The 13658-nt window shown below is 34.4% G+C and overlaps 2 protein-coding genes across 2 annotated transcripts in view; one reads left to right on the forward strand and one right to left on the reverse strand.

Moving 5' to 3' along the window:
* Positions 1 to 740: 740 nt before the first annotated feature.
* Positions 741 to 6933, forward strand: LOC132098631 (mitochondrial-processing peptidase subunit beta-like). Its single transcript, XM_059504704.1, has 13 exons — positions 741 to 878; positions 1155 to 1271; positions 2258 to 2344; positions 2425 to 2554; positions 2633 to 2831; positions 3645 to 3724; positions 3829 to 3935; positions 4900 to 5043; positions 5123 to 5283; positions 5355 to 5440; positions 5900 to 5988; positions 6536 to 6611; positions 6777 to 6933. The coding sequence occupies exons 1-13, from the start codon at positions 798 to 800 to the stop codon at positions 6833 to 6835; spliced, it is 1416 nt and encodes a 471-aa protein (XP_059360687.1). The 5' UTR covers positions 741 to 797; the 3' UTR covers positions 6836 to 6933.
* Positions 6867 to 13658, reverse strand: part of LOC132098630 (dnaJ homolog subfamily C member 2) — a 9918-nt gene continuing 3126 nt past the window's right edge. The window contains exons 8-17 of the mRNA XM_059504703.1: positions 13135 to 13226; positions 12940 to 13061; positions 10682 to 10831; positions 10510 to 10598; positions 10350 to 10419; positions 8984 to 9165; positions 8805 to 8905; positions 8617 to 8727; positions 7617 to 7777; positions 6867 to 7036 (exon numbers count right to left, since the gene is read on the reverse strand). Coding sequence (XP_059360686.1) covers positions 6968 to 7036; positions 7617 to 7777; positions 8617 to 8727; positions 8805 to 8905; positions 8984 to 9165; positions 10350 to 10419; positions 10510 to 10598; positions 10682 to 10831; positions 12940 to 13061; positions 13135 to 13226 — 1147 coding nt within the window. The 3' untranslated portion in view covers positions 6867 to 6967. The remainder of the gene's footprint in view (positions 7037 to 7616; positions 7778 to 8616; positions 8728 to 8804; positions 8906 to 8983; positions 9166 to 10349; positions 10420 to 10509; positions 10599 to 10681; positions 10832 to 12939; positions 13062 to 13134; positions 13227 to 13658) is intronic.

Here is a 13658-nt window from a genome sequence, read left to right on the forward strand (position 1 = left end):
TCTGACCTGTACTGATGAGAATATATACAAGAAGTAATCGTACTAAATATATTATATTTTATATATTCTTTTTCTTTTGGTTTGAAGGATAGTGATAAAGATTTAAAATTACAATTGATTATTTTTGAGGGCTGAACTGTGATCCTTAAATATAATATGTCATCTAATTTTGTACTATTAATTTTTTGCTATTTATTTACCAGTAATTTTGGTCTTTCAACTTAAACTTACTTAATTCATATAATCTTATATTATTAAAGATAATAAATCACTATACCAATTCTTTAAAAAAATGCAATTAACGTTTGTATAAATGTCTCAAAATAAATGCATGGCATATGAGTATCACCAACTTACTCGGAGCTGCCATCTGTTGGTCGTACAAGTGAACTTGTTATTTTAGTATTATTTACATCCCATGTTGATGATTGTTCACTAACGTTTCTAAATATGTCAGACAAATATTCCATATATTTTCTCAATAAAAAAATTAAGCAATAATGTTAGAGAAATCATGTCTGTTTTTTAACTTTGACTCAGAGCTGCCACCCTCTGGTCATATAAGTGAACTGAATCATGTTTGACATTTCGCCACAAGAAGTCGTAAAATGAGAAGATCAAGCGGTGGATGGGCTGAAACCAATTCTCCATGTGACCTAAATTATACAAAAGGGAAAAAAAAATAAGAAAAATGTAATATAATATAATAAATATTAGTCATGTTGAATAATGCATGACGTAAGCGTTCTTCTGTCCAATCGGAATGCTTCTTTTAAAACAACGTCACCCAAAACAGAATGGCGGCGTCCGTACAGCGTCTCGGCGCAGCGGGGAGATACTTTATAAAGAATTTATTGAACACCAGAACCTTTAACAGGGTAAGAGGTTACAAACACATAATTAATATAATTAAGAACTGCCAAATATACCAAAACAAAATCCTGGCGACCATTTAAAACAGTCCGGTTAAGTCCGGCGTGGCTGCTGGTCTCAGTGATGCAAATGTAACTCACATCATAATGCGACATTGCTTTGCGAAAACATTTAATTCATTATTAACGTAACTCGAAACCATTTTGATATTTACCTTGTATATCCTGCTGAGTAAATCATGGTTATATCGCATGATTTAAAGCGTGCTGTCTGTGTTTAAGACCAGATCCACTCAGGCTGTCAGTCAGGTGGTTTTAAATGTACCTGAGACAAAGGTCACGACCCTTGACAACGGGCTCAGAGTGGCATCTGAAGACTCCGGCCTGACCACGTGCACGGTGAGTTCACCATCTGAGGAAATGTTGAAAGGCATTTTTTTAAAATGCATATCAGCAGTCACTTTTTAATACACCAAATGTGCTTTAATGATCTTTTTGTGACAAATCAAATGCAAATTAATAACAACAAACACATATATTGTGTCCATGTGTTTAAATATGTGAAATTAGAGTTAAGACAACACAGCAATACAGTATAACCCAATAAAATATAATTTTTTACACATTTTTACTAACTCTTTTTATCAAAATGTGATATGCAATGTTTAATGGACAAACAACAATCCACTTTCTTCTTCTTCCTGGTGACATTTGTAGTATTATTTTTTTTTGTATTATAGTTCATCAGTATTTTGAATTTGCTTATATATATATATATATATATAATTATTATTTTTTGTAGTAATTTTTTTTAAATATTTCTATTTATGGTAAATTTATTTTTATTATTTCATTTTTACTTTTAATTTATTTCTAGTTAGTCTGGTATTTTTAATAAAAAATAGTTGCCAAAGCAACATTTCTATTTCCCCCTTACAGTACTTTAAAAACATTACTGTATTTTATTTCAGCATTTTTTTTTTAATTAACAAAATATTCTAATAGTTTTAGTTTTAGCTGATGTGATAAACATGGTTAAAAATGCATTTGCATTAGAGCATTTGTATCAAAAATAATACCTAAAACGATAGTAGATACACTTTAATGAGTAGAGACTGTGCATTAAATATATAAACAGTCAATATAAAACTGGACTGATAATGAATGAGAATAATAATAATAATGAAAAATCAGTAATAATAATAATAACAGAAAAGCCATAAAGTAGAATTGGGGGATTCCTGTGAGAGGAAGTAAATAATCACAATATTTACTCTACAAAACAAAATATGGAGAAATCAGGTAAACTACATCTCCATTGAGATGACTGAGACAAAAACAGCCAAATTTTTCTAAATTTCCCCTATTCCAAACACATGATCCAGGTTGGACTGTGGATTGATGCTGGGAGCCGGTATGAAAATGAGCACAATAATGGTACAGCACACTTCCTGGAGCACATGGCATTCAAGGTACGAGAAATGATAAGAAATGTGCCTGAATACTACAACGGTTGAGTGTAGAAAGAATCAAATCCGTGGCTGTGTTTCAGGGCACCAGGAAGAGGTCTCAGCTGGACCTGGAGCTGGAGATCGAGAACATGGGAGCTCACCTGAACGCATACACCTCCAGAGAGCAGACGGTGTACTATGCCAAAGCGTTCTCCAAAGATCTGCCCAGAGGTAAGCCATCAAACACAAACTCATCATGATGGGCAGAACGGCATTATGGGTGTGCTGTAAGTGCATCTCTGCTGGCAGCGGTGGAAATCCTGGCGGACATCATTCAGAACAGCACGCTGGGAGAGGCCGAGATCGAGCGCGAGCGGGGCGTCATTCTCCGAGAGATGCAGGAAGTGGAGACCAACCTGCAGGAAGTGGTGTTTGATCACCTGCACGCCACAGCCTATCAGGACACGCCTCTCGGGAGAACCATCCTGGGCCCTACGGAGAACATCAAGTACGTGTCACGTGTTTAAATGATTACTCACAGTACAGTAGGACAGTTGTTTTGTATCACAAGTTTATTGTAATATGCAAATGATGCTAATTAATATGCACTAATTTACATACTTTTCAATAACAAAGCCAGGTACAAAATTCTTGATTTTGTTGTTATTAAAGGATTTTACAGAGTGTGATGTCATTTTATTAGCTTTTTTATAATTTACTGCTTACATGGTTTTTATTAGATTTATTTATTCCAAATTATTTCAGTTTCTAATTTTCATTTAGGTTTTTCATTTTAGAACTATTTTTTTATTTCAGAATTTTCAGTTAACAAAAATATTATCAGTTTTTGTAAAACACACATTTTAGGTTTTTTTAAACATTAAGGTTTACATTTATTTATGTTTGAGTTTTTAATGTATTTCCATTTAGTCATGTTGATGCTTTTAACTAAAATAATTTTTTTAATGATTTCAGTTAATGATAACAACCCTGCTTCATTGTTGAAATGCATTTTTAATTATTAATGGGATTTTGAATTAGCTTTTTTTTAAATCCCTTAATAAATCAGAAAATATCCAGCAGCCTGAAACAAAAATACATTATCACCATGTTTTATATAAGAACAAACCCTTTTTGCAAAACCTTTCAAAATATAGATAGAAATAAAAATGTTTTATAACTTAAATCTACAGATGCATATAGATAAAGTGTAATGAAATGAACACTTAAATGTGCATTTTGAATGTTTGCTAACCTTTAGTCTGAATGTTATAGAAGCAAGGAAAGTGCATGTGAAACAGTGCTGTGTGATGTTCTGCAGAACTATAAATCGAGGGGATCTGGTGGAGTACATCACTACTCACTACAGGGGTCCACGGATTGTGTTAGCTGCAGCCGGAGGTAAAGCAGCACAAACACAGGAATCAGCATCACCGAACTGTTTAACCGTTAGATCGCTTACTGCTTCAGAGTTTGACCGTTAATACAGTTTCTCGCTCTTTCAGGAGTGTCACATAACGAGCTCATCGATTTGGCTAAATTTCATTTTGGAAAGCTGCCGGCCAGATACAGCAGAGAGGCTTTACTGCCCTGCCACTTCACCGGCAGCGAGGTGAACAGACTTCTTAACATTTATGCATTTAGCAGACGCTTTTATCCAAAGCGTCTTACAGTGCATTCAGGGTATACATTTTACTTGTTTTACTGATAAGATTATAATGGTATATTTACCAGTATTATAATTATAATCCATTATTACTCCTAGGAATAACTCGTGTTTTTTGTGACAACACATCAATTATGATTAAAAATTAATTCCTACTTTGTAAAAATCGTGTTTACAGTAATGCACTTACATTAGACGTCTACATTAGTCTTCTAATGTAAGTGTTGTATTGTAAATACAATAAGCAATTAAAGTGCTGAATTTTATTTCCGTTGACTGACAGAATACATTAACATGACTTTAATGTATTCTGATTCAAATTCATGATTTAAAATCAATGAATCTTTTCCAACTCTGCCTTTTTGAAAAGCCAAGCCAATTTATTTTTGTTCGATTTTTTTTCATTTAGTAATTAAACGTAATTCATTTAGTTGCTAATCAAGTTTTTCATCCAAAAACTATTTCATTGTAGCCTTAATTCAATTAACAAATGTTTTTAATAGTTTTGTTGATGATGATGATCCTACTCTCTGATATCTTGTTGCTGAAAATGCATGAAAATTAGAGCAAGTTACGTTTTCTGAAATGTTTGATTGATATTTAAAAACGGGGCATTATATAATTATTATATGCATACATTTTAATACATATCCACAAATTCTTAAGTTATATATATATATATATATATATATATATATATTATATTTTTTTTATAGAGAAGGAATTATGTGCTTTTGTTAATTTAATTAGTTTTTAAAAAATATTACTATTTAAGTTTATTTTCATTAATAAACAGAAATAATGGCAGGACTACAAACGAGGCATTTAAGGCAGTTGCTTTCTGTTTTCTGCACAAACAGCGTGAATAAGCTTGAGTTGTAAATGTAGTTGTGCTCTGGATTGCTCACAGATCCGTGTGCGGGACGATAAGATGCCTCTGGCTCATATAGCCATCGCTGTGGAGGCCGTCGGCTGGTCGCATCCGGACACCATCCCGCTCATGGTGGCCAATACACTCATCGGGAACTGGGATCGCTCGCTCGGAGGCGGGATGGTAGGAGCGCTATCACTAAACGGTTACACAGAAAGAAAAAGACCTGAAACCCAACTAACCGCTCCTTGTTTTCCATCAGAACTTGTCCAGTAAGCTGGCACAGATGGCGTGTCAGGGGAACCTGTGCCACAGCTTCCAGTCCTTCAACACCTGCTACACTGACACGGGTCTGTGGGGGCTTTACATGGTGTGTGAAGCAGGGACCGTCAGCGACATGATGCGCTTCACACAGCTGGAGTGGTGAGAGCTTCACGTTCTCTCGGCTTTCTGTCGAAATGAAAGATGAGCAACTAACAGATGGTCTCCTCTAGGATGTCTCTGTGTGCGAGTGTGACTGAAAGCGAGGTGAACCGAGCCAAAAACCTGCTGAGGACAAACATGCTGCTTCACCTGGACGGTAAGAGGAACAGGGTTCATGAGGGCAAATCAGGACCTTTCAAGACCAATTAAAGAAAACTGAATTCATCAATATGTTCTCTGAATGGATTGTTGAAGGAGAAACATGTGTTCGATGATTTTTTTTTTTTTTTCGGAAAAAAAACATTTCGGCCAATGGAGTCAACTTAACGTAGGGGAAACTAGTTTTTATACCCTATTGACAGATATTTAAAAAAAAAAACAACAACTACATACTTCATATCTTAGTTTTGCATGTTGGCTTTAAGGATGTTTAGATATTTGTACCGGAAAGCAAGACAAAAATACTGACAAAAAATACTGTTTTCTGCAGTGCACGCAACATTTAATGCTGCAACTCTACAAATGTAAAGAGTTAACTCAAACTGAAGCCCTTGTTTTGTAGAATGAGTTTTTGAGACCCACAGAAATCCAGTTTTGCTGTGTTTGTGGTGTCTAGGATCCACTCCCATCTGTGAGGACATCGGCCGGCAGATGCTGTGTTACAGCCGCAGGATTCCTCTGAACGAGCTGGAGGCCAGAATAGATGTGAGTAAATGAACATGCTGACCTTTGACCCATGCAAGTGCTTTTCTAGCCTTATTCAGGACAGAGCTGTTTCTGTAAAAATAAGTTTGCTTAAATCTTGCATTCAGTTTATTCACAGCATACAAGCGAGTTTTATGATTGCTACATGGTCTGTTATTGCTTGGATAATTAATTATAATTTATTTAACAACAGGAAAATAATATTCTATTTGATATACATATGCTATTCAAAAATAGGAAATGGACATGCTTTGGTTTAATCATCTTGCATTTCCTTTCAAAATGATGGATGTTATAAAAATGGGGAATTTAGCAGAAATAGGTTCATGCAAACTTTAATTTACATGAAGTAAAAAGTCTGTTATTGTCTGTGCTGTAACATTAAATTTAACAATAGAAAAATAATATCCTATTTCAAAATTCCTTTAAATTTTTTTTATTAAAAATAGGGAAACTTACATTCCATTTAAAAAAAAAATTTTTTTCTTCTGTAAACAGTGTCCATCATTTTAGTAATAAAATATTCATTAAAATTCACTCCTCTCAGGCCATAGATGCCACAACCATCAAAGACGTGTGCATGAAATACATCTATAATAAAGCTCCTGCTATAGCAGCTGTTGGTGAGTATTCAGATTTTCTCTTTAATATCTGATATATTCCCAGCTCTGGTCCTGGAGTGTCTTCATTCCCAATCACACACGATTAAACTCAGAGCAGCTGGTTAGTAGACACTACAGGACCTGAAAGAGAGCAGAGTGATAGGAAGCTGATCCTTTGTTTTTCAGGTCCGATCGAGCAGCTCCCGGACTATAAGAGCATCCGTGGTGGCATGCAACGGTTGTGAAGCATCTGCACATTAACAAGAGAATTTAAGATGCGCTTTTTCATGTTTATTTTATTATAAAATAAAGAACAACACAATAAAGTTAAAAGACCATGTCATGTGTGTGTGTTTTCTTTCCCCGCGGCACTTTTGTCATTTCTTGTTTTTAGCAGCGACCTGCTCCTGAGCGGCTTTCTTAGCCTTGATCATCTCTACCAGCTCCTGCAGAAACATAAACATAATAATTACTACTTTTCAAAGTGTTTTTATTAATTACATGGCACCTTGTAAATCTACATTAATCAGCGTGCATTATAAGTGTTACAGACAAAATTTATAAATATACAATTTGTATAATTATATTTATTAATACTACTATTAAATGCATTTTTTAAAATTAATTCTGCCTCAATTATAATAAGTGTAATATTTGTTACATTTTTCTCCAAATAATAAAAATAATTACTTTGCACCTTATTCTAATATTTATTTCTGTATAATAATACTTTAGCAATTAGCTTGCATTATAACAAAAATGTGTTATAATAATAATTAATATCCATAAGTAGCGGTTATACAAATGAATAATAATGATTATGAGTATTATTGTTATCTAATGATTGTATTGCATATTTCTATGTTCTGTGTATTAATTCTTGGGCAATGCTTTATGTAAACAACAATTATGCCAAAATAGTACTTTGAATTAAAGGGAAAAAACAACAAGTATTATTTTAATGTGTTGCACAAGGCTGTCAGTTTCTGCAGGATGAGGATGCAGAAGTAAGTCGGAGCGACTCACCTTGTATCTCTTCATGCAGTCTTTCTTGGAGCGTCCAGGCACGGCCTCCGAGATCTTCTCCCAGCGCTCCGGCGTGTTCACAGGGAACGTCTTCAGCGCCTGCTCCAGAAGCTTCTGCTCCTCTGTGGTCCAGGGTGAGGAGTTGGATTCAGCGCCTACAGCTGGAGGAAACCATTATGTTCAGAATGAGACTGGTTTTGCAGGGGTATACTGTGATGACTCACAGGGCTGCAGGATAAATCATATTTTAATCACGATCACTTTTCATGCTTCTCTCGATTTAAGCATAATCATTTGTATTTTGCATTGGCAAGAAGCCTCCACAAGCGTTCATGGCTGCGGTTGTCAGATCCCCCAATAAGAGCTTTTTCCAAAAATCAATAGATTTTCTTCCTAGTGGTTTAATCTTAACTTAATATTTTTTTTTAACAAAATAATCATGATTATTAATTAGTTTGCATTATACATTGCAACATGTGACAGATCTTTATATTTAATTAAAATTATTTATATATATATATATTATATATATAAGTCTTATTTTATTAATTACGTGGCACTTCATTCTAATTCGACCTTATTAAAAAAATCATATAATAATGAACCTATTTTCAATTCAATTTCAATTATTTACTTAATACCTTATTCTATTTCCACCCTAATAATAAACTTGAATTATAATAAGCGTTACAGATATTAGAAGTATTATTATAATTCATTTCAAATGTTATAAATAATTATAATAATATAAATATGACTTTTTCTAAAAAAAAACAATCTTAATTTATGAATTACGCTTGATTCTAATTCTTAATATTTGTTCTAGATTTATTATATAATATAGTATTGTCATTATTTGTTCTGATTTGGCTTCTGGTCAGCTTGCATTATATTAAAAGTGTGTGTTATAAACAACATCGTATTATTTACTATCTTATTATTCTAATTCTACCATGTCAATATTTATGATAAACAGTTGATCCATTGTCGTGCACCTTACCATCGAATCTCTCTGAGGGCACAGCGTTGTCTACAGTCTGAGGAACAACTGAATGCTCCTTCTTGAACTTCTCAAAGGCCTTTCGGTTAATCTCGTCTTTCTGGTGAGGATCTGCCATCAAGAAAAGCAAATTAGCCGTACTACTTCCATCCTGCGTGTGGCATAAACCCAAACCCACGGTTACGTACCCAGCTTCTGCAGTGTTTTTGCTTTACTGATGACGTCTTTGGCGGTTCTCTTCACGCCACTGCTGGAGTGCTGGTTCATGTAGCTGGCGATCACCTCCCATCTGTCCGATCACAGCACATGCCGGTCAGGAACACGGGATCAGTCTGTGTTACAGCAGATGCTTTTCATGGAGACTCACCTGGCGTTGGTTCCGGCGGGAAACAGGTTGACAGCTTTGATGAGCAGCTGCAGGTCTTCCTCGTTCCAGCCTTTGTTATTAGCTCCTCCTCCTGCGCTGGTTTGCTCCGCCCCCCGCACCGCCTGCTGCGCCTGCATCTCCGCCTCCTTCTCCTTCTGCATCTGATCGTTCACCTCCTGCACCTGCAAGCACACACACACACACACACCTCAGAGCAGCTAACCGCAGCATTCAGACGTTTCTCTTCAGCAGGGGATCATGAAATGAATCAAACCTGACAGTAAAGTAACATAATGCTCCTAAAGATGTATATTTATAATAAACGCTGTTCTTTTGAACTTTATATTCATCAGAAAAATCCTAAAAATATGTTACAAAATTAATGGTTGCCAAATGATAATAATAATAATAAATTACTATTATTAATAAATTATTAAATAATATTAGTTTTGTAATTGCAATATTAATAATTATTAGCAGTAATTGTATTTATATTTCAAATATTTATATTATATTTGTATTATAAATAAAATGTATTCTCATGGTTTTCAAAATAATAATTATTTTAAATAATTTTTGCAATTGTAATATAACTAATTATTATTAGTAGTATTTTTGCTGTTCTTTATAAACTTACTATTTAATAAAAAAATCACTGCTTCCAAAAAAGTATTCAAAATGTGTTACACATAATATGATATTCTTATTAACATTATATTTACAATTTTATTATTGTATATTATAATTATTTCAAAAATTGTATTAATATAAATTCTATTAAAATGTTATTAATATTACTGAGCACCTTATTCTAATTCTACCTTAATATTTGTTATTGCTTTAATTATTTTTTGTCATTATTTGTTATGTGAAATAATGCTTTGGTAATCAGCTGTCATGTTACAGATAATATAATATTAATTATAGTAACATTAAGATTTCTCAATTGTATTAATTATTATAAATAATAAATTATATTTATTAATATTTCAAATAAATGCTGTTCTTTTGAACTTTTTATTCATCAAAAGAATGCTGAAAAATAAAATGTATCACAGTTTCCACTAAAATATATTTGGTTTTCAACATTGATAATCAGAAATGTTTCCTGAGCAGTAAATCATCATATTCTAATCATTTCTGAAGATCATGATGTGACACTGAAGACTGGAGGAATTCAGTAATTCTGAAAATTCAGCAGTGTGTCACAGGAATAAATTACATTTGAACAGAGATTCACATAGTGAACAGTTCTTTTAAATTGAAATCATATTTTCAAAATTTCTAGTTCATATAAATAAATGTGTACATACACCGCAGAATTATATAGCTCAACCAAGAGTGTAAATGAGGAGCTGTTTCTCACCTGTTTCTCCAGAGCTGCTTTACTCTGTTCTTTATTCCCTGAAGCCAAAGCTTCATTCAGCGTCTGCAAACTACAAATCAAACCAATAAACACTCAATATTCCTCCAGCATGCAGCAGTGTTTGAGAGAAGTAAAACATCATTATATTTCCCAGCTCCACCTGCTCAGCTCCAAGCGGTCGCAGAGCTTCTCCACCTCCTCCATCATCCTGACGCCGTCGGCTTCATTGTCTGTGAAGTAGCTGTGAGTCTGAGAGAAGAAGCAGAGAGACAGAGATGAGGACGGGAAGCTCTCGGAGCTGAATGTGTGAGATGGTGTGGAGGGTCTCCTGCCTTGCAGGTCGTCCTGAGCTTCTGCCGCTCTTTCTTGATGGCTTTCTTCTGGACTTCTTTCTCTTTCTTGGCCTGCTGTGCTGCCTGTCGCGCCGCCTCTTCCTCCTTCTCCTTCAACATCCGCGCCGCCTTCTCCTCCTCCTGACGCACCTGCACACACACAGCAACAACAGAGAGTCACTTACACACAATATATGCAAAATTATCCAGATATATGTATATATACAGAGAGCGAGAGAGAGCGCACGAGAGAGAGGTTTACTTTCTACACCATGTGCACAATTATTCGGTAAGCTGTATTTTCTGAGGATAAATGTTATTATCGAACAGCTGCAGTGCTCTCGGTCAATCCAAAATGGTAATAAACCTCAAACCTGAAGTTTTAAAAGAAAGTAAAAGTGAGGTTTTGGCTTTCTTAAGAGTAGTGTTGTCACGGTACCAAAATTTCAGTATTCGGTACCGATACCAGTGAAAATCCACGGTTCTCTGTACCAATTTCGGTACCAAAGCAAAACACAAAAATATGCTAATAAAAAAAAAAACTTTTTAGCACTAAAAATAAAACCAATGCCATTCTTTATACTTATTTACAATTGTGTTTAAAGTTTTTCTACAAGTTATATAATTATGAAAAACAGTAAACAAGTTTCACCCAAATTGAATTTGTCTTTTAATTTATGAAATTTAAACATTTTATTTTTGGTAAATAAAGGGGATTTGATATTAAAATTAAAACATGGAAGAAATATTGTGATTTATTTCTTTAAAAAATAAAGTTTTATAAATTTTTTCAACAGTAGTAGCAGTATCACATACATTTTACTAAATAATAGTAATATTTCTAGCACAATGCCTTTATGTAAAAATGTACTTTTAGGCCTAATGAATGCATATTTGTCATTTTAACTGAACTTAAGACTGGTGGTGATGCTTAAGATATTTTTGGTCATTGAGGGTTTCTGTAAAAAAAATAGTAATAGATCATATTAATTATTATTAAAAGATAATACTACCTCTAATTCTACTATCATACTAATGTATATACAATGCACTATGGATTGATGAGTTGTTGGGTTCATGAATATTAATCACGTTGTCTGTGTTCGGTCAAAATGATTTGCTGAAATCAAAACAGGGACGGTACTAGATCGGTACTAGAATGAATATGAATAATTCTAAATGAACTCCATGATTTTGACATGAGAAGACAACAAAGAATAGTTTCCATATAACGTGTCGAACCAGCGTGTTAAGACTGTCTCTCTCTCTCTTTGCATGTGTGAGAAACAGCGCTATCAGTAAAGCGACGGTGAGTCGTGTGTCTTCACAAAGAGTTTACAGAGCATCAAATACAGGTGCGCTGTGTGTCCATTGAGATGAACTGAACAGTTCAGATCGCTTGATGGAGAGAGAACTCTGAAGCTCAGATGCTGAAATTAATGCAAGCGTCATGCGCTTCAGTCTATGTAGTAAACAAACCCGCACGTCTCTGCCATTCATTAATTCACACAGAGACGCGCAGAACACGGATTCATATTTCAAACAACTTTTGCGGCTTAACATTTACAGATACTGGTCCATAGGGAGATTTGATTTGATTAATTTATGCTATCTTTGACAAATTCCATGACTGTCCATATTAAAATGTTAGTTTCATTTTCATGACTGGATTTTGAGATTCCGACCTTGTTTTCTGCTTCGCGGAAATCATAGCGCTGAACCGGGTTTAAACGGGACCTCGGTACTACCGGTACTTAAAGAAACCTGGTACCGTCACATTTAATTTTTTTTAGTACCGACTTGGTACCGAAGTCCCGGGTCTTTTGACAACACTACTTAAGAGAATATCTATGTGAGCACCATTGTGAACCTGGAGCACAAAACCAGTCTAAAGTGTTTTTATTTTTTATTTTTATTGAGATGTTTACATCACCTGAAAGCAGAATAAATCATCTCTCCATTGATGTATGGTTTGTTAGGAGGACAATATTTGGCCGAGATACAACTATTTGAAAATCTGGAATCTGCTTTTGTGCTCCAGGGTCTCTCACACACACATGCGTGCACACACACACACACACACCTTAAAAAAAAATATATATATTATATATATTATACAAAACAGAAACATGGAGAAATACAGTGAAGTACAAGACAAATGTTCAGCTAAAGCCGCGATTCCTTCAACCAACATTCAAGCACAGCTGCACATCTGTAAATAGAGACAGTAAGACACAGAAGAGTTTGGAGGCACTGACCCGCTCCTTCTCCTCCTGCTCTCGTTTCCTCGCCTCAGCTTTGGCCTTCTTCTCCGACTCTTTCCTGGCTTTCTCCTCCTCTTTGAACTTCTTGATTCGCGGGTCGCGGTTGTAGGCCGTGTCTGAAACACATCACACACACTGACACAGACGCTCACAGTGAGATCACGAACCTGTGTCTGAACCGATATTTACCAACAAGTGTCCGGATCCTGTTCATCTCTTCCTTCTTCCTCTGCGCTCGAGAGGCTCGGTTCTGTTTCTCAATCCACCTTCTCTCATCTCGACTGACAGAGACACACACAAACACCAAAGTACAGTCAGTTTAGTAGATAGTTTTATTCATATTCTGCTTTTATATATTTTTTTCACTTTACTTTTAAATGAAAGTTTTACACACAAAGACCACAAAATATTTAAGCATAATTGAGAAATAATTGTTTATAATATTTCAAAGAGTTTTTAATTTTATATTTTGTTTTCATTTTTATTCAAGTTTTAGACAGATATCACAAAGTACAAAAAGGAAACGGTTATTTTAGTATAACCGAGAAACAAAATGTAGTTTTTTGTTATTATTATTTGAATTAGTTTAATTCATATTTAGATTTCTTTTTAATTTTTAGATTTTGTTATAACTTTTAATTTTAATAAAAATTTTGACAAATACCACAAAGTTTAAAAAGTACAAATATCTATAATTTCTTTTAATATTTTGA

The sequence above is a fragment of the Carassius carassius genome, chromosome 22 (genome assembly GCF_963082965.1).
Source record: "Carassius carassius chromosome 22, fCarCar2.1, whole genome shotgun sequence".
NCBI lineage: Eukaryota > Metazoa > Chordata > Actinopteri > Cypriniformes > Cyprinidae > Carassius > Carassius carassius.